This window comes from Piliocolobus tephrosceles, chromosome 1, assembly GCF_002776525.5.
Source record: "Piliocolobus tephrosceles isolate RC106 chromosome 1, ASM277652v3, whole genome shotgun sequence".
In the NCBI taxonomy this organism is placed as follows: domain Eukaryota; kingdom Metazoa; phylum Chordata; class Mammalia; order Primates; family Cercopithecidae; genus Piliocolobus; species Piliocolobus tephrosceles.
This window is the reverse complement of record NC_045434.1, coordinates 200,874,900-200,893,686: the sequence shown is the minus strand read 5'-3', so window position 1 is coordinate 200,893,686 and position 18,787 is coordinate 200,874,900. Positions and strand designations below refer to the sequence as shown.

At 56.0% G+C, this 18,787-nt stretch overlaps 2 protein-coding genes across 3 annotated transcripts in view; one reads left to right on the top strand and one right to left on the bottom strand.

The window, feature by feature from the left end:
- The first annotated feature begins 675 nt into the window (after nt 1-675).
- Nucleotides 676-9,504, top strand: LDLRAD2 (low density lipoprotein receptor class A domain containing 2). 2 transcript variants are annotated; one of them, XM_023219727.2, is made up of 5 exons: nt 681-1,095; nt 2,199-2,330; nt 7,737-7,898; nt 8,010-8,188; nt 8,488-9,504. In XM_023219727.2, the coding sequence occupies exons 1-5, from the start codon at nt 684-686 to the stop codon at nt 8,539-8,541; spliced, it is 939 nt and encodes a 312-aa protein (XP_023075495.1). In that variant the 5' UTR covers nt 681-683; the 3' UTR covers nt 8,542-9,504. The 2 variants fall into 2 exon arrangements, with proteins under 2 accessions (XP_023075496.1, XP_023075495.1); XM_023219728.2 differs by lacking the exon at nt 8,010-8,188 and having other exon boundaries at nt 676-1,095.
- The window catches only part of HSPG2 (heparan sulfate proteoglycan 2), a 104,349-nt gene continuing 94,093 nt past the window's right edge, over nt 8,532-18,787 (bottom strand). Inside the window, exons 86-101 of the mRNA XM_026455926.2 lie at nt 18,078-18,222; nt 17,889-17,988; nt 17,642-17,751; nt 17,410-17,518; nt 16,417-16,515; nt 15,806-16,027; nt 15,258-15,502; nt 14,679-14,850; nt 14,454-14,576; nt 14,287-14,343; nt 10,973-11,048; nt 10,806-10,884; nt 10,575-10,645; nt 10,390-10,473; nt 9,887-9,990; nt 8,532-9,759 (exon numbers count right to left, since the gene is read on the bottom strand). Of these exons, the coding sequence (XP_026311711.1) occupies nt 9,587-9,759; nt 9,887-9,990; nt 10,390-10,473; nt 10,575-10,645; nt 10,806-10,884; nt 10,973-11,048; nt 14,287-14,343; nt 14,454-14,576; nt 14,679-14,850; nt 15,258-15,502; nt 15,806-16,027; nt 16,417-16,515; nt 17,410-17,518; nt 17,642-17,751; nt 17,889-17,988; nt 18,078-18,222 (1,969 nt within the window). The 3' untranslated portion in view covers nt 8,532-9,586. The remainder of the gene's footprint in view (nt 9,760-9,886; nt 9,991-10,389; nt 10,474-10,574; nt 10,646-10,805; nt 10,885-10,972; nt 11,049-14,286; nt 14,344-14,453; nt 14,577-14,678; nt 14,851-15,257; nt 15,503-15,805; nt 16,028-16,416; nt 16,516-17,409; nt 17,519-17,641; nt 17,752-17,888; nt 17,989-18,077; nt 18,223-18,787) is intronic.

The window sequence follows — 18,787 nt, the reverse complement described above, 5'->3', positions numbered from 1 at the left end:
ACTCAACAGCTCAACAATGTCACTGTTCCTCTGAAATGCTCTGACCTCATCTTTGCAAAATGGCTGCTGCAGCTCTGGACATCCCATCCTTATCCTCAGTCAGCAACTTTCAAAAGCAGGAAGAAAAGGGGCTCCTTAACACACAGCTCTCCTTTTTTTCTTTCTTTTTTCTTTTGTTGTGATGGAGTCTTGCTGTGTTGCCCAGGCTGCAGTGCAGTGGCTTGATCTCGGCTCGCGGCAACCTCCGCCTCCCGAGTTCAAGAAATTCTCCTGCCTCAGCCTCTCAAATAGTTGGGATTACAGGTGCGTGCCACCACGTCCGGCTAATTTTTTGTAGAGACGAGGTTTCACCACGGTGGCCTGGCTGCTCTCAAACTCCTGACCTCAGGTGATCCACCCGCCTTGGCCTCCAAAGTGCTGGGATTACTGGCGTGAGCCACCGTGCTCGGCCCCGCATCTTAGGGTTTTGAATAAGGGATTGTAGAGTTGAATTAAATTAAATTAAATCATTTAGTCCTCACAATCATTCTGAGATTGCTTAATCATCCCCATCTCACCGATAAGGAAACTGAGGCTCGGAGAGGGCTAGTGGCTCACACAGCGGGCAGGGGGCAGAGTCGAGTTCGGGGTCGCGCCGCGCTGCTCCAGGATCCGTGCCTTCCGCTGCAGCCGACCTGGCGGACATGTGCGGGCAGACGTGGCAGGGAGACGGGCTGCTGCTGCGCTCGCATGCCGCCTCGCTCAGGTTCTACTTCGTGGCTCCGGACACGGACTGCTGGCTCTGGGTGCAGGCGGCGGCCCCCGGCGACCGGATCCGCTTCCAGTTCCGCTTCTTCCTGGTCTACAGCCTGACCCCCGCGCCCCCGGCGCTCAACACCTCCTCCCCGGCCCCGGCCGGCCCGTGCGCCCCCAGCTCCTACCTGCAGTTCTACGAGGGCCCGCCGGGGGCGCCCCGGCCCCTGGGGTCCGCCCTCTGCGGCCTGACCATCCCGGTCCCCGTGGCATCCTCCGGACCCTTCCTAGGCCTGCGCCTGGTCACGAGAGGCCGCCAGCCCCGCGTGGACTTCGTGGGCGAAGGCACCTCTTTCCATCTGGGTGAGCTGGGGCTGAAGGCCGGGACGGGGCCCTATGCAGAGGCCATGCGGGACTGGGGCCACAGTGGGGGGGACTGGGGCCAACAGGGGAATGGCGCGGGCGCCGGGAGCACAAGATGGCAGGAACTGGGAGGGAAGAAGGTGGTGGCTATTGTGGCAGGGTCACAATAAGGGACCTCCCGGATCTTAAGAGTCAATCAGATAAATCTGGCTACCGTGGATGTGTGTGCCAGACTGTCCTACCAGCCCCAGTGCACACACACATACACACACACACACACACAACTTCCTCCCCACACACATTCACACACAACTCCCACACATGTACACACCTCACACTCTGACATCCACACACACGTCACATACAACCCACGCACCTCATCGCCCCCACACACTCCACACTCATGCATTTCACTCACTGCAGCACACGCCTCACGCTTCCCACTCACCATTATCACACACCTCATATGCACACAGTACCACCTTGCACGCTTACACACAGCTCCCACGCTCTTATGCCACATGCTGGCTGCTCCGCGCTGGGTCAGCCCTTCAGATGTTTGAAAGGGTGTGGTCAGGACTCTCCAGGCCGGTAGGCAGCAGAAACCAACTCAAGCCAGGAAAGGGGCCTCTTGGAACTGCAATTAATAATACTCACCCGACTGGGCGCTGTGGCTTACGCCTGTAATCCAGCACTTTGGGAGGCCAAGGCATGAGGATCACTTGAGTTCAGGAGTTCAAGACCAGCCTGAGTGACAGAGAGAGACCTGCCTAAAACAACAACAAAAAATATTTTAAAAAATATAATAACTAAAAGTAATAAAATTAATAACAGTACTTGCCCCATAAGGGTATTGTGGGGCCTCAATGAGCCAGGATGTGAAGTATTTACAACTGCGCCTGGCACAGAAGAGGAAGTCAGTAAATGTTAGCTGCCGTCCTCCACCCTTCTCCCCCTGAAACACTCATCCATGCTCTCATCCGCATCCTCGACGGCACCTATCTCCTGCCCACACCCCCACACTGTCACCATGGGACCACACACCCTGCTGTGTCATGGGCCGGACCAGGATCCTCACCTCAGGCTTCCGCTTCTGGCCTCAGGACCTTGTGGTGCCTACTTCCGCTGCCAGAATGGCAGGTGCATCCCCTCAAGCCTCGTGTGTGACCCCTGGGGCATGGACAACTGTGGCGACGGCAGTGACCAGGGCTCCTGGTCACCAGCTGACTGCAGAGGTCAGTGTGGGGTGCAGACTGGGCCCTACCGAACAGCTGGAAGGAAGCCTGGCTGGCTGTAACTCCCCTTCCCTAGGGCAGGGCCCGGGTGGGGAGGCAGGAGAGAGGAAAGTGGAAGTGTGGAATCGCCTTAGGCCAAGGGCTGGAGGGGCAGAGCAGTCAGGCAGAGAGCTACGCTGCAGATGTATCTCATCCGGCGGATTCCAAATGATGCTTTAGTGGTGGAAACTTTTGCTAAATGGGACCTGGCACGGAGGCCCAAGACATTCAAAGGAGATGTCGTCTGCTTCACTGGATGGTGGTCCTGGGGCTCTGGCTGCCTGATGTCTCTCTGAGGGCCCTGAGTGTCACTCTCAAGACATAATTTGAAAACCATCAATCCAGTCTGACTCCCACGCTTTACAGATCGGGAAACTGAGGCCTAGAGAGAAGTGACTTGCCCAAGGTCATAAAGCCAGTGAGTAAAATGAGCAGGAATGATCTCTGTAGACAGGGGAGTGGGATAGGAGGGCTAGGGTTGGTGGAAGGGACCAGACTAAATCACCCAGGAATAACCTTCCTGGGGATCTAGAGATGTCCCACCTGCCCACCACACCCAATTAGGAGTGGGATGGAGGTAGGGCTGCCAGGTACAGTTGAACAGGGGTGAAACACAGTTTCCCAGAACCCCACATACTTAGCTTCCCCATCCCCCGCTCAGCCATCTTTGCAGGTTCCCGGTCATTTCCCTGATGCTGTCTGCTTTGTGCCATGAGACCCAGGTCCTATGTCCAGTTGTCCTCCATCCAGGCTCATTCCCTTGTGGATCTCGTTTATATTGTATCACCAACGGGACTTGTCTTTGAATTTCAGCTACATAACCTTCTCCCTGCTCAGCATCTCTGCGTGGATGTATAGGTGAAATCTCAAACTTAACTTGCCCCACACTGGACTCCTGGTCCACAGCCCTCCCTGCATCCTGCTTCCCTCTCACTGAGCAGCAGCTTCACATTCCAGATGCCCAGGCCTCACACTGAGCCATCTTTTACTCCCCACTTAACCCATAGCCTATAACCCATAACCAAGCCAGCGACAAGTCCTTCGAAAGCTCTCCAGACTCTGACCCTTCTCACACCTGCTCTGCCATCACCTGGTTTGAGCTACCACCAGTTCTCGTCTGGGTTGTTCTAATAACCTCTGAACTGGTCTCCCTCCTTCTGTCCTTTGCCTCTGACAGCATGTTCTTCCCGTGGAAGCCTGGGGGAGGTTTCTTTTTCTTTTTCTCTTTTTTTTTTTTTTTTTTTTTGAGACGGAGTCTCGCTCTGCCACCCAGGCTGGAGTGCTGTGGCCGGATCTCAGCTCACTGTAAGCTCCGCCTCCCGGATTTACGCCATTCTCCTGCCTCAGCCTCCCGAGTTGCTGGGACTACAGGCGCCCGCCACCTCGCCCGGCTAATTTTTTGTATTTTTTTTAGTAGAGACGGGGTTTCACCATGTTAGCCAGGATGGTCTCGATCTCCTGACCTCGTGATCCGCCCGTCTTGGCCTCCCAAAGTGCTGGGATTACAGGCTTGAGCCACCGCGCCCAGCCTCTTTTTCTTTTTCTTTCAAATGAACTTGTTTATTTATTTATTTATTGTTTTGAGATAGGGTCTCATTCTGTTATCCAGGCTGGAGTGCCGTGGCGCCATCTCGGCTCACTGCAACCTCTGCTTCCTGGACTCAGGTGTTCCTCCCACCTCAGCCTCCAGAGCAGCTGGGACTACACCATGCGCCGCCATGCCCCGCTAATTTTTGTGCTTTTTGTAGAGATGAGGTCTCACTATATTGCAAGGGCTAGTCTCGAACTCCTGGGCTCAAGTGATCTTCCCGCCTTGGCCTCCCAAAGTGCTGGGATTGCATGAATTTCATTTCTCAGGGCAGTGTTAGATTTACAAAAAAATTGAGAAGATAGTACAGAAAATTCTCATATACCCAGCACTCAGTTTGGGTGCTATTATTGACATTTTACATTAGTATGAGATTTTTTTTTTTTTTTTTTTTGAGACGGAGTCTCGCTCTGTCACCCAGGCTGGAGTGCGGTGACCGGATCTCAGCTCACTGCAAGCTCTGCCTCCTGGGTTTACGCCATTTTCCTGCCTCAGCCTCCTGAGTATCTGGGACTACAGGCACCCGCCACCTCGCCCGGCTCGTTTTTTTGTATTTTTTTAATAGAGATGAGGTTTCACCACGTTAGCCAGTATGGTCTCGATCTCCTGACCTCGTGATCCGCCCGTCTCGGCCTGCCAAAGTGCTGGGATTACAGGCTTGAGCCACCGCGCCTGGCCTGTTTTAATTAATGAAGCAATATTAACTAAAGTCCACAGTTTATTCAGTTTTCCCTAGTTTTTGCCTAATGTCCTTTTTCTGTCCCAGGATCCCATTCAGCATCTCATGTTACACTTATTTATTTATTTATTTTATTACTTTTTTTCAGATAGAGTCTTGCTCTGTTGCGTAGGCTAGATAGACTGCAGTGGCATAGTCTTGCCTCACTGCAACCTCCGCCTCCCGGGTTCAAGCAATTCTCCTGCCTCAGCCTCTCGTGTAGCTGGGATTACAGGCGCACACCACCATGCCCAGCTAATTTTTGTATTTTTAATAGACACGGGGTTTCACCATGTTGGCCAGGCTGGTCTAACTCCTGACCTCAAGTGATCCACCCGCCTTGGCCTCCCAAAGTGCTGGGATTACAGGCGTGAGCCTCCGTGCCCAGCCTCATGTTACGTCCATTAATAGTCATCATGCCTCTTTAGGCTCCCCTTGGCAGTGGCAGTTTCTCAGGATTTCCTGGTTTTTGATGACCTTGACAGTTGTGAGTACGGCTCCGAGATTTTGTAGGATGCCCCACTATTGGGATTTATTTGGTACTTTTCTCATAATAAGACTGGAGTTACAGTTCACAGAAGTGAAATGCCATCTTTATCACATCATATCAAAGGTACACACGCCCAGCATGACTTTGGTGTTGGGTGGTGGTTGACGCTGACCTTGACTGCCTGGCTGAAGTCATGTCTGCCTGATTTCGCCACTGTTACTTTTGGCCCCATCTTTCCCCACTGTATTCTTGGGAAGTCACTATATATAGCCCACTTGAGTGGGGAGTTATGCTTCCCCACCAGAGGAACCTTTTAAAGCAGTAAATCAGGTTATGTCACTCTCCTGCTCAAAACCCTCATCTCGCTCAGCAAAGGCAAAGCCTCCCTCAGGCTGGAAAGCCCTGCACGATCAGGCCCTGCCCCTTATTTCCTGGCCCCGCCTCTTCTGTCCCGACCCTGCCTCCTCCCTGGCTCCACCTCCTCCCTGGCCCTGCCTCCTCTCCACACTCCAGCCTTGTTCTGGCCTTTGTAGTAGCTGTGTCCTCTACCAGACTTTTCTTCTGAGATCTGCATTGCAAGCTCATTCCTTTGCTTCCTGGTGGGTCTCTAGTTAAGTTCTTCCCTGACTCCTTTATATAAAAATAGCAACCCTGGCCAAGTGCAGTGGCTTGCGCCTGTAATCCCAGCACTTTGGGAGGCCAAGATGGGCGGATCACCTGTAGTCGGGAGGTAGAGACCAGCCTGACCAACATGGAGAAACCCCATTTGTACTAAAAATACAAAATTAGCCGGGCGTGGTGGCACATGCCTGTAGTCCCAGCTACTCGGGAGGCTGAGGCAGGAGAATCGCTTGAACCCAGGAGGCATAGGTTGCGGTGAGCCGAGATTACTCTATTGCACTCCAGCCTGGGCAATAAGAGCAAAACTCCTTCTCAAAAAAAAAAAGTTATATTATTAATAACTGTTAATATATTATTATATTCTAATATGCATATTAGAAGAGTCAAAATTACAGAGACAGGAAGTAGAGCCATGGTCACCAGGGGCTGGGGAGGTGGGGACAAGGAGGATATGGAGTTAATGGAATTGATGGAGTTTCAGTTTGGGCAGATGCAAAGTTCTGGAGATGGACGCCAGTGATGGCTGCCCAGTGTGAAAGTGTATTAGTCTGTCCTCGCATTGCTATAAAAAAACACCGGAGACTGGGTAATTTATAAAGAAAAGAGGTTTAAGAGGTTTAATTGTCTCACAGTTCTGCAGGTTGTACAGGAAGCATGATGCTGGCATCTCGCTCAGCATCTGGGGATGCCTCAGGAAACTTACGCCTCAGGAAACTTACAATCTTGGCAGAAGGCGAGGGGAGCAGGTGCAGCCAGAGTAGGAGAGAGAGAGTGGGGAGGCACTGCACGCTTTTAAACAACCAGATCTTGCAAGAACTCACTATCATGAGAACAGCACCAAGGGGTTGGTGCTAAACCATTCATGAGAAATCCATCCCCATGATCCAATCACCTCCCACCAGGCCCCACCTCCAACACTGGGAATTACAATTTGACCTGTGATTTGGGTGGGAACACAGATCCAAACCCGATCAGAATATATTTAATGCCACTGAACTGCACCCCTAACCATGGTTAAATGGTAAATGTTATGTGCTTTGCCACAGTAAGAAAAGCGGCAGCTCTGCCCCCGGCAACATGAGTAATTTTTCTCACTAGCACGTGTCTCCTTTGGACCAAAATTCTATTCACGTGTTTTGTTTCTCCCCACACTAAACTCCCAGTTCCATGAAGACATATTTGTCATGTGCTTATGGTTGTATCCCCCAGTTGCTAGAGCCATGCCTGGGGCATAGGAGATGCTCAAGAAATACTAGTCAAATGAATGGAAGAATGAACCTCTATGGCTCAGTTTCCTTACCTGTGAAATGGGGATAAACCTCACCCTTCAGAGTTGTCATAAACTGTAAGCTGCATACATAGGTAAAGGGCTCAGCACAGAGTGTGGTGCTTGATGTACAGAAAATGCTCACGGCTGGGCACGGTGGCTCACACCTGTAATCCCAGCATTTTGGGAGGCTAAGGCAGGTGGATCGCTTGAGCTCAGGAGTCGAGACCAGCTTGGGCAACATAGTGAGATCCTGTCTCTACAAAAAATAAAAAAATTAGCCAGGTGTGGTGGCACGTGCTGGTAGTCCCAGCTACTCAGGAGGCTGAGCTGGGAGGATCGCTTGAGCCTGGAAGGCAGAAGTTGCAGTGAGTGGTGACTGCGCCACTGGATTCCAGCCTGGGCGACAGAGTGAGGACATTCCTGCCTCAATGCTCAGTACATGTACACCCTCTTCCTTCAGAAGTAGCTCCACTCATAGACCCTAGGCCCTGGAGCCAGACCGTGTGAATTCAAGTCCTCCTATCACTTCCAGCTAAGTGACCTTGGCAAGTGACAACCTCTCTGTAAAATGGAAACACAAAGAGTGACAAACTCAGGGAAGTCTTATGAGGATTGAATGAGACATGCAAGTGCCCCAGAAAGGGCAGTTCTCAGTGTGCTAGTTCTGTTTTCCCATGTAGGTCCCTCTCCGGTGCCCAGCGAGACAGGAAGTACAGACGACCACACCTCCAGATCTCCGACTCCCTCTCCAGCTCTTGGGTCTGCAGGATCCCTCCGGATTGCAGCTGAGAGGAGTCCCCCAGCAGGCAGGGACCCCACGAGACAGGACGCAGCTTTGGAAGGTTACACCCTGCTCCTCCTCTCCCCACCAAAATCACACCTGTCCCTCTCCAGGTGATGGAGACGGGCAGTGGGCCCAGGCCAAGGCCTGAGTGGACTTTCTCCTCCCACAGGCCCCCAGCTCCGAGGGGTGGCGCTGGTCTCCTCGATGCTCCTGGCTTCTGCTGGCCTCCTCATGGGCCTCCTCTGGTGCTGTTGCTCTCCTAGCTGGCTGGCCTGGCAACCTGGTGCCTGTGGCCTCTGCCTCCGCTGCAGCACAGCCTCTGCCATTTGCTACCCATGTCCCAGCCAGGTCTCCCCAGGGGGCTGCAGCTGAGTGGCCCGGCCTTCCAGGGTCAGGGAGGCCATCCCTAGAGGGCTTTGGGCACACGGGAATGAGACTAGGCTCTGGGGTCAGACAGACTCTTCGGGTTCTAACCTGGCTCTCTGTCTGATGTTGGACAGGCCTCCTAACCCTCTGAGACTCAGCTGCCCCTCCAGAAAATAGGACGATTCCTGCCTCACAGGGTTGGGGGTCTGGGAGCCTCACTGATCCAAAAACACCTTGCTTCATCCCCAGATCTCACCTGCCCTGCTCTGCCCCACCCACAGACTCCACTGACTGAAGCCCTCATCAAAGACACGGGAGGCCCCTGGCGGGGATAGCACCGTTTATTAAGAAAAATCAAGACAAAGACCACAGGAGGGTCCCTTCTAGGACACAGAGGCCAGGCGTCCCAACCCCACAGTCTGGGAGCCACTGGCAGGATGGCACTCGAGCTGGATCTTCAGGCTCCCGCAGATGGGGCAGGGTGGTCGGTGGTCATATCCCCCTCCTCTCTCTCCCAGTTGTGAGTCCGGCTTTCCCCCACCCAAGGCACTAGCTCTTCCTGGGCACCAGCGGCGGCTGAGTCCCTGGGCCTTCACTTCCAGATGAGTGGGGATGTGGCCTGGGGTGGGCAAGGCCCGGTGGGCGGGGCCCTCTCAGTGCTGGGCTCTGCCTGTAGCAGCTCCTGGTAAGAGCCGGGGTGGGTTTTCCCTTACAGCCCCTGAGGGAGGGACCCCGGGCTTTGTGCTGGCAGGAGGGGGTGGGAATGCAGGCCAGGAGGGCGTGGTGGGGGGGGAGGCTGCCAGAGGAGGTGCCAGGGGCTGGGTGGAGGTGGGTGGGGGTGCTGAAAAATGAGCTGGTGGGGATGGGGACCGCCTGCCCAGGGGTGAGCTGCCTTTTGCTCCACAGCCGGCACTAAAGACAATTCCCAATCCTGAGTGGGTGGCAGAGGTTCCTGCGATGCCCGTCTCAGGTAGCTGTGGGGCACCAGCCTACAAGCCGAGGTTGGCTCTCCTAGGAGTGAGAACTGCCCAAGGGCTGCAGAAACAGGCCACCCAGCTCTATCTTGGGGCCTCCATTGGTGGGTAGGGGGAGAGTGGGGGCAGTTCTGGGCCCACCCAGCCACTGTTCCTGACCCCAAGTCCTGGTGGCTTTCTGAGGCACCTACTCCCATCAAACCTGTCTTGCCCGCCAGCCTTGTGGCTTTGCCCAGCTGAGTGGGTGGGGGTGGCGTGCCCACCTCCAGTCCAGCCCAGGGCGGTAGCAGCAAAGCGTGGCATCGCCTCAGTTTCTTACAAAAATTCATAATAATATTAATAATAATATACTCGACGTTGTCGGGCTGGGGCGCGGCCCGGGAGTCCGTGTGGGGCAGGCAGGTGCCTACGAGGGGCAGGGGCGTGTGTTGGCCCCGGCCTGGGCGCGGTGCTGCAGGTCCAGGGGCTGTGGGGGCGGGGCGCCGGGTCGGGCCGAGTGCAGCACCAGGTTCTTGACACAGCCTGTGATGCCCGAGGAGAACCTGCCTCCCGTCAGCATGGTCACGTCGGGGGCTCCGCCTGCCAGGAGGTGAGAGGACAGGGCTTGTGGGCTCCAGCAGCCCAGGAGGCGAGGAAGGCCGGGTGAGCTCCAGCCCCAAGGGAGTGCTGTTCCTGCCCTTGCCCTGAGAAGGAGGCCCAGACTTACCAATGTAGATGCTGCCCTTGGCGTTGACTGCCACGTTGGGACCTGGGGACCGGCCGCTGACCAGCTCTTCACCGTCGACCTGGATGGAACCTCTGCGGCCCTCCCTGCAATGGACCTGGGTCAGGCCCCTTCCCACAAACTCCCCGGTCCTCCCCAGCGCCGCGACAGCGTCCCCTCCCCCTGGCACGGAGATTCCAGACTCAGAAGTCTGTCCCTGCTCCCCAAGCTCTCTTTCCCCCGCTGAACAAGAGATCAGGCCCCACGAAGGCAGCCTCCTCGTTTCTGCGCCCAGGTTTCCTCCTGCCCCGAGGGCGCTCGCTTGTCCCCAGCGGAGTTCAGTCCGAGATGGAAGCTTGAGCCCTGGCTGGCGGGTTCTCCCCTCCCCTGGCTTTAAGTTCTGTCTCCACAGAGCTCAATGCCTGCCTCTCTGCCCATGGTGGGGGGCGTCCTGCCCCACTCCAGAACACTGGGCCCCGTCCCGAGTGCCCGGCAGGGTCCCTTACCGCAGCGCTGTCACCCGGTGCCACTCGCCGTCATTGATGGGGTCCTCAGAGACCAGGCGGGCCTCCCCACTACCCAGCTGGTACCTGTAATCATCCAGGCCCAAGAAGTGTGAGCTGGGGCAGGACGGGGGAGTGGGGTGCTGGGACCAGGGAAGGGAGAGGAAGGGCCAGGTGCCAGGACCCACCTGAAGACAAGGTGCCCATCTTGAAGCCCGAGGCTGATGAAGTCCTTGCCTCGGCCGGCCTCTCCCACCTCCTGTCAGGGAAGCACAGGGTCTCTGGGGTCCCCAGCCTGGAGAGCCGAGGCTGCCGAGGCCAGGAGGCTCCGCTTTCCCCTCTCCCCACCAGTTTGGCCACCAGGAAGCCAGCTCCCTGCCCCAGGAGCCCCAAGAGTCTAGCCGGATGCCCACACTCACCACACCCTGCCAGAGCAGGAGGCCATTGGCCGTGCTGGTCCGAACCTCCAGCTCGATGGTCTCGGGCACCTCGGGCAGGCTGCGGAGGAAGAGTGGGTGAGGGGACAGAAGTCCCAGATTCCCGTCCTCCCCATTAGGCCCACGGGCTCTCCCAACACCAGTCTCACCTCCTGGAGAAGATACGGCCAGGGAAGGCAAGGAAGCCATCATCGTGGAAATAAGCTCCATACTGCCCAGGGGCATCTGCGGGAGAGAGGAGGATGGTGCCACACCTGCCACATCAGGCATCAATCCCCGGTCAGTTCCACTGACCCCCACCTCCACGCCAACATGCAGGACTAGGGGGCTCTGAGCCTGCAGTCCCTGCGGACCCAAGGGAGTTGTCGACAGAATTCAGGGGGCCTGTGACCTTGGATGGGAAAGCATCACACCTCAATTTCACTCACTTCTCACTGAAATTGAGCCGTTCTTTCAATGAGATGTAGGCAAGAAACCAAAGTAGTAGTGGTAGGACCTGCAACTTTGTTACTAGTATTTGCTTATCACATTACAGTAGCTACAAATATTTCAAAATATCATTTACACATATTGCTGCTTTGAAACTGTGGTAGCTACTGAGACCACCCAATCTTGTTATTTGATGTATTAATAAAGAAGCACGTATAGAGCAAGTCAGAAAACTTAAAAAATGGTTTGACTACTTTACTTCAGCATACTTGCTTTCCTTAAATCAATGCATTTTATTTTATTTTGTGCAGTCAACAGGATCCATGTCGGGTTACCCGCCATTCTACTTGCCAAGTTCTGTCTGGCTTTAGCCCTGAAAGTCCCACATCCCAAGAAACCCCTCCGTCTGGAGCTACTGGGACGGTTGGTCACCTTGGACCATGGCAATCAACGGTTCAGAGCCTTGGTGTTCTCTCCATCTTACAGATGGGCAGGCAGGCTCAGGCGAGTGACTGGCCCAGGATGTGGGGGGAACTAAGATTGCAACCTGGACCTTTTAGCCCTGATGTCCATACTGTGTGTGGCTCTACCACCCCCAGCCCTATCTGCTCACGACCCATCCTACAGGCTGGCACTGGCCATAGTAGCTCTGGCAGGGGGCAAGAGTAGGGGACCCTCTGCTACCCTCTGCCAAGTGATGAGGAGAACGGCTGACATTTACCAAGCACCTACGATGTGCCTGTGCGGGGAGTGTCCCATCCAGCCACAGACACCATTGCATTTAACTCAATCCTTACGACAACCCTATGAATGAAGATTATATATAGATATGTCTTATTTTATTTATTGTTTTGAGATGGAGTCTTGCTCCGTGGCCCAGGCTGGAGTGCAGTGGCACAATCTTGGTTCACTACAACCTCCACCTCCCAGGTTCAAGCAATTCTTCTGCCTTGGCCTCCCAAGTAGCTGGGACTACAGGTGCACACCACCACGCCCGGCTAATTTTTGTACTTTTAGTAGAGATGGTGGTTCGCCATGTTGGCCAGGCTGGTCTCGAACTCCTGATCTCAGGTGATCCACCCACCTTGGCCTCCCAAAGTGTTGGGATGACAGGTGTGAACCACCGCGCCCAGCCTTATTTTTTATTTTTTTGAGACAGAGTCTTGGTCTGTTGCCCAGGCTGGAGTGCAGTGACACAATCTTAGCTCACTACAGCCTCGACCTCCTGGGCTCAAGTGATCCTCCTGCCTGTCTCTCAAGTAGCTGGGACCATAGATGAGCACCACCACGCCCAGCTACTTTTTGTACAGGATTTCGCCATGTTGCCCAGGCTGGTATAGAACTCCTGGGCTCAAGCAATCTGCCCGCCACAGCCTCCCAAACTGCTGGGATTATAGGCGTCAGTCACCACGCCCAGCTGAATATAGTATTTTTTTTTTTTTTTTTTTGGGGGGGGGGAGTTTCACTCTTGTTGCCCAGGCTGGACTGCAATGGCGCAATCTTGGCTCACTGCAACCTCCACTTCCCAGGTTCAAGCGATTCTCCTGCCTCAGCCCCCGGAGTAGCTGGGATTACAGGCGTGCGCCACCACGCCCAGCTAATTTTGTATTTTTAGTAGGGACGGGGTTTCTCCATGTTGGTCAGGCTGGTGTCAAATTCCCAACCTCAGGTGATGTGCCCGCTTCAGCATCCCAAAGTGCTGGGATTACAGGTGTGAGCCACCACGCCCGGCCAGCTGAATACAATATTAACAACAGCTAACATTCTGTACTGACTCTGTACCAGACATTGTTCTAGGCATTTAAAGAGGACTAAGTGGCCAGGTGCGGTGGCTTATGCCCGTATTTCCAGCACTTTAGGGGGCTGAGGGGGGCAGATCACCTGAGGTCAGGAGTTAGAGACCGGCCTGGCCAACATGGTGAAACCCCATCTCTACAAAAAATACAAAAATTAGCTGGGTGTGGTGGCAGGCACCTGTAATCCCAGCTACTTAGGAAGCTGAGGCAGCAGAATCACTTAAATCTGGGAGGCAGAGGTTGCAGTGAGCTAAGATTGTGCAACTGCACTCTGGCCTGGGCGACAAAGCAAGACTCCACCAAATGCACTAAGTAATTTTACTGTCACATAAAAGTTTATCCAGATCATTAGAGAAAGATGTTACTCATCTCCATTTTATATGGGGCACAGAGAGGTTAAGTGACTCACCCGAAGTTCCACAGCTAGTAAGTGGGAGAGCTAGGATTTGAACCCAAGCAGGCTAGCTCCAAGTCTATACTCTTAACCACTATACTACTGCCTCGCCTATGATATTAGTGATACATATGAAGAGATGTGTCTATAAAGGCGTTAGCACAGTGCCCATAAACATTCAATCAACATTCACTCTTGACTGTTTCCTTAGCTTTTCAGCAGACGGTGGAATTCTTGGGAAGGAGGGTCTTGCTTTATGCTTCTTTTATTTTATTTTATTTTATTTTATTTTATTTTATTTTATTTTATTTTATTTTTCTTGAGACGGAGTCTCGCTCTGTCGCCTAGGCTGGAGTGCAGTGGCGCGATCATGGCTCACTGTAAGCTCCGCCTCCTGGCTTCACGCCATTCTCCTGCCTCAGCCTCCGAGTAGCCGGGACTATGGACACCTGCCACCGCGCCTGGCTAATTTTTTGTATTTTTAGTAGAGACCGGTTTTCACCATGGTCTCGATCTCCTGACCTCATGATCCGCCTGCCTCGGCCTCTCATATATTTTCTGCTACCAGGGCAAGGATGGGCACACAATAGTTTGTTGACTGAATACATGAATACAGAGGAGGAAACTGAGGTCAGAGTGGTTTCAAAGGCCTGCCCAAGGTCATCCAGCCAGTAAGTGTGGGGCAGGCCCCAGCTCCACATGGCTGTGGTCTTCATTCTGTCTCTCTGCCCAGCAAGCTCCTCATATAGGGCTGTTTTGCTTACAGGCCAGAACTGAGGGTGTGGGGTAACTGGAAGAGTGAGTTGAGGCTGAAGCTGGGGAGGAGGCCATGGCAAGTACTCACCATTGCCCCCGCTGCCTTCAAGATGCCAGTCGGACTCTGCTATACCGTGTCCAGAGCCTAGGGAGAAGGGCAGGGTCCAGTTGGTGGGCACAGACACCCGTGGGTACTATGTCGAGCCCCAGGGCCCCAAGACAGAGATGAAGTGGAGAGAAGCCAGGCCTGGGTACCTTGTTGGCAGCGTGGGCCAGAGAAGCCAGGGAGGCAGAGGCAGCGGGTGCCCTGGCAGGTGCCCCCATGCAAACAAGGTTCACGGAGCTGGCAGGGGTTCTCCTCGTGCTCACACAGGTCTCCTGCGGACCAGGGCAGAGGCGAGTGGGTGGGTGGGCATGGGCTGGAGGTGTTGCTGACCACCTGTGCCCCTCCCCTCCGGTGCCCTGGGCAGGCTTTCCCACCTTTGAATCCATCTCGACACAGGCACTGGAACTCATACTCGCCAGCGGGCATGCACGTGGCACCATGTTGGCATGGCTGGCGCTCACATGGGGAGCTGTCATAGCACTGCCCGATGCCCTGGCTGCCTAGGAAACTGTAGGTGAGGTCCAGCCGTTTGCCATTCACTGACACCTGTGGGGACAGGGACACTGAGGGACTAAAGGGGCATGGGAGGCAGAGGCCCAGGTGTACCAGCAGGGAGAAGAATACAGCAGAGGACAGCTGGGAGCCTGCATTGGGCCCTGAGTGGCAGCATGGATTCACGGTGTGGGGAGGGAGGCACAGGAGTTGAGTGCCTACTGTGTGCCAGAAACATTCATCCGTCAGTGCAGACAATCCTCTGCCCAACCCTTCAAGGAACATGTGATCACGCCCATTTTACAGAGGAGGAAACTGAGGCTCAGAGGTACAGCATCCTGGCCCAGGGCCCATGGGTGGTTACAGGTGGAGGGGCACAGTGCCAAGGTGCTTGGAGAGCCAAGGGAGGTGCAAGGTTTGGCACCCCTCCCCTCCACTTGTCCTGAGGAGGCTCCTCTTACCTCGCCCACACAGCCGCGGAAGTGAGCGCTCATGTTGGTGGCTGGGGACAGTGGCACGGAAGGCTCCACACCCCCCAGGTAGAGCAGGGTGTGCAGGTTGAGGCCCTGGCTCTTGCCAGGCGAGGAGCGCAGCACAGGGCGTCCACCATTCACCCGCAGGCTGCCATCCTTGTTGAGACGCTCTGCAGACACGCGGTGCCAGCGGCCCAGGGCCAGCGGCTCGGCGCTCCGCAGAACAGCCAGCCCTGGGGAGGATACCAGGCAGGGTTGGGAACATGGGGGCGCATGGGGCTCCCTGCCCTCTCCACCACAAACAGGGCCCTGAGCAGATGGGGAATGCCCTACAGCTTTCTGTATTCCAGATGAGGAGCCCACGGCTCAGAGAGGGCTAGGGACTGGCCTCAAGTGACACAGAGACGAAAGGCACGGGAAGAGGGGACTCAGCCTGATCCCTGCATTTATCCCCCCACGCTTCCCTGGGGCTTGGAGAGCCGAGGCGGGCACAAGGCTTGGCGTACAGAGCCCCGCATTTGGTGCTGGGTGCCTACCTGACCCCAGCTCGTAGCGGAATTCCAGGTGGCCACCCACCATCGCCAGGGACACGAAATCCTCCACAGGCCCGCTCTTCCCCCCGCTGAACAGCAGGACCCCGTCAGGGGCGAGTGGCTTGAACTCCACGTCCAGGCGTAGCTCGTGGTGTGTGTTGGTGAGAGCGGGCAGCGCCAGGTAGGAGCCAGCACCCGACAGCGAGGGGGTGGTCACTGTCACACCTGCAGCAGCCACAGCTCAGCTAAGGAAGTGGTGATCCTGGACCCTTGGGTGGGGTCCAGCTACTCTGCCTTCCTCTGGGATCCTTGCCTGCCTCACTCCCCAGGCCCAGAGGCTCAGGACCAGCTGGCACCAGCTACAGCGGCATAGGAGCCCCCCTGCCCTTGCAGACTGGCCTGGGAGGAGCTCCAATATGATAGGGGTCCTCTCTGGGGGCCCTCACTCACTAAGGGATTCAGCCTGGGCAGACACGTGACCAGGTGACTTTGAGATCCTCTGGGTCGGGTATCGTTTTATCACCCGTAGGGGCCCATCACAGCTTCAGAGTGCCCCACCCAGCCTCCCCAGCTGACACTGGGACCCTGAGGGTCACTGGCCTGGCTCCACTCACCTTCCTCACACCGTAACCCCGAGCGGCCCAAGTGGCAGCGGCAGGTGTAGCCTCGACCATCAGGCCTATTCACACAGGTGGCGTCGGGCCCACAGGCCTCTGGGGGGCACACGGGCCAGTGAAAAGGACATGGAGGTGACTCTGGAGGGAGGGGGGCCCTGATGCCAGAGCCCTGCCCATCACACCCCGGGGGGCTCGGCTAGTGAGGGCCAGGCCAGCCTCCTGGGAGGCCTTGGAGGAGGGAACTGAGCAGAGCAAGGTGGGAGCCAAAAGAGGCCATGGGGAGGACTGCGGGGGAAGCAGTCGAGGGACTCTGTATCCGCGGGTTCTTCAGAGACTGGACCTGGATAACAGTGTTGGGTTGAGGGGGGGGCACCTCGGTAATAAGATGGGACTGGGGGCTGGGCATAGGGGCTTATGCCTGTAATCCCAGCACTTTGGGAGACCGAGGCAGGTGGATCACCTGAGGTCAGAAGTTCAAGACCAGCCATGGCCAATGTAGTGAAATCCTGCCTCTACTAAAAATACAAAAAACTAGCCAGGGGTGATGGTGGACACTTGTAATCGCAGCTACTCAGGAGGCTGAGGCAGGAGAATCACTTGACCCCAAGAGGCAGAAGTTGCAGTGAGCTGAGATTGTGCCACTGCACTCCAGCCTGGGCAACAAGAGCGAAATCTTCGTTTCAAAAAAAAAAGATGGGGCTGGGGGGGGGGGAGTGCCTGGGTGGCAGGGTAGTGGTAAGAATTTGGTCAGCAGGGATGGAGGAGGGGAAGCAGCCGTGATGGGGCGAGGGCCCCTGGGTAGCAGAGATGGGGGATGGGTACATGGGAGGAGTGGTGAGTGCTCAGGTAAGAGTGGGGTGTGTGGAAGTGCCCCGGTGGTGGAGATGGTGGTGGGAATGGGGAGGCAGCAAAGGGAAGAGCAGCAGGCCCTTCCTTTTGGCCGTCCCGCTTCCAAAGGGGCGACAACGACTGGCGCTGGGGGGTGCGTACCCGGATGGCAGTGCAGGGCCTGTGAGTGCTCACAGCGGCTCCCGGTGAAACCAGCTGGGCAGACGCACACATAGCTGCTGCTCTCAGAGTCATGGCACTGCCCACCATTCTGCAAAGCAGCCCCCAGAAATAAGGCCGAGAACATTCAGTCCCCGCCATAATCCCCACGGGGCCAGCCATGGCTGGGGGTGGAGGCCATGGCAGCCAGGTGGTATGTGGGGTGTGGGGTCACCTGGCAGGGCCGGTCCCGACAGGTGGGGCAGTGGGAGATGCCGTGCGCCGTGAGGTTGAGGTCGTGGAAGATGATTTCCTCGCCCTGGATGCGCAGGTCCCGGACACAGCCTGGGAGGTGAGTGGGCAGGATGAGCATGGGGCAGGGTGTCCCAGCCCACACCTGCGGTGCCCTCCCAGGCTCTCCAGGGCTCTTCCAGCCAGCCAGGTAAGGCCTAGCCTCAGCTGGAGGTGGGCAGGGGGCTCACCTATGAAGCCGCTGCTCAGCCCCGCCTTGGGGATGGCACCATAGTCAGGGTAGCCGCCCAGGTAGAGCTCCTCATTCAGGTCCAGGCCCTGGAACTTGCCCTGGGGAGGTGGGGAAGTCAGGAATGGCAAGAGAGGCTGGGCAGGGGCGGGATGAGGGCTGGAAGTAGAAGGATGGGGTTGGGTCTTACCTGGGAGGTCCCATTGACCGGGGCCAGGTCACCCACAATCAGGGAGCCCTGGGTGAGGCTGCGCAGCAGGGTCACGGTGTGGAAATGGCCCAGGGCCAGTGGTGTGGGGTGGCGGATGGTGGCCATGCCTGAGCCTGCATCGAACCTGCTCCGTGGGGCAGGCCGGGGCAGGAGAGATGGATAGGGGATTCGGAAGAAGGGCTAGGGGCCCATCGGGCAGAGGGGCCCCAGAGGAGGGATGTCACCAATTCCTGCAGTCCCAGCCCTGGGGCTGTTCCAGTTCCTGTCCCTGTCTTGTCCTCCCACCCCGCGACCCATCCCCCAGATCTTCTCTCCCCACATCCTTTCGCTGGGAGCTTTTCCAGAGCAGCCCACAGGGACCCCAGGCTCAGGGCCCTGCAGCCTAGCACCTGGCCTCCCTGTTCCTCTGAGGACTCCTCTCTCCCTGAGATCACCTTGTTTCTCTGTTTAAGGCTTGTTTATTCTTCCCCAACGAGAATACACCTTCCCACAAGAGCCAGGATTTGGTCTGTTTTGTTTTACCTGTATCAGTGCCTGGCACGCATGGGGTGCTCAGCAAATAAGTGATGCATGCATGCATGAATGAATGAATGAATGAATGAATGAATGAATGAATGAATCCTGGCCTGCAGCAGTCCCAAGTCTGAGGTTGCACCCTCCTCCACCTGGCTGGCATACTATTCCTACTC

Excerpts from the sequence above, each read along its gene's own strand:
- LDLRAD2 (XM_023219727.2), top strand. The coding sequence starts at position 684 with ATGTGCGGGCAGACGTGGCAGGGAGACGGGCTGCTGCTGCGCTCGCAT. Across the intron at positions 1,096-2,198 it reads AGGCACCTCTTTCCATCTGG|GACCTTGTGGTGCCTACTTC; the intron begins GTGAGCTGGGGC and ends TTCTGGCCTCAG. Across the intron at positions 2,331-7,736 it reads GTCACCAGCTGACTGCAGAG|GTCCCTCTCCGGTGCCCAGC; the intron begins GTCAGTGTGGGG and ends TTTCCCATGTAG.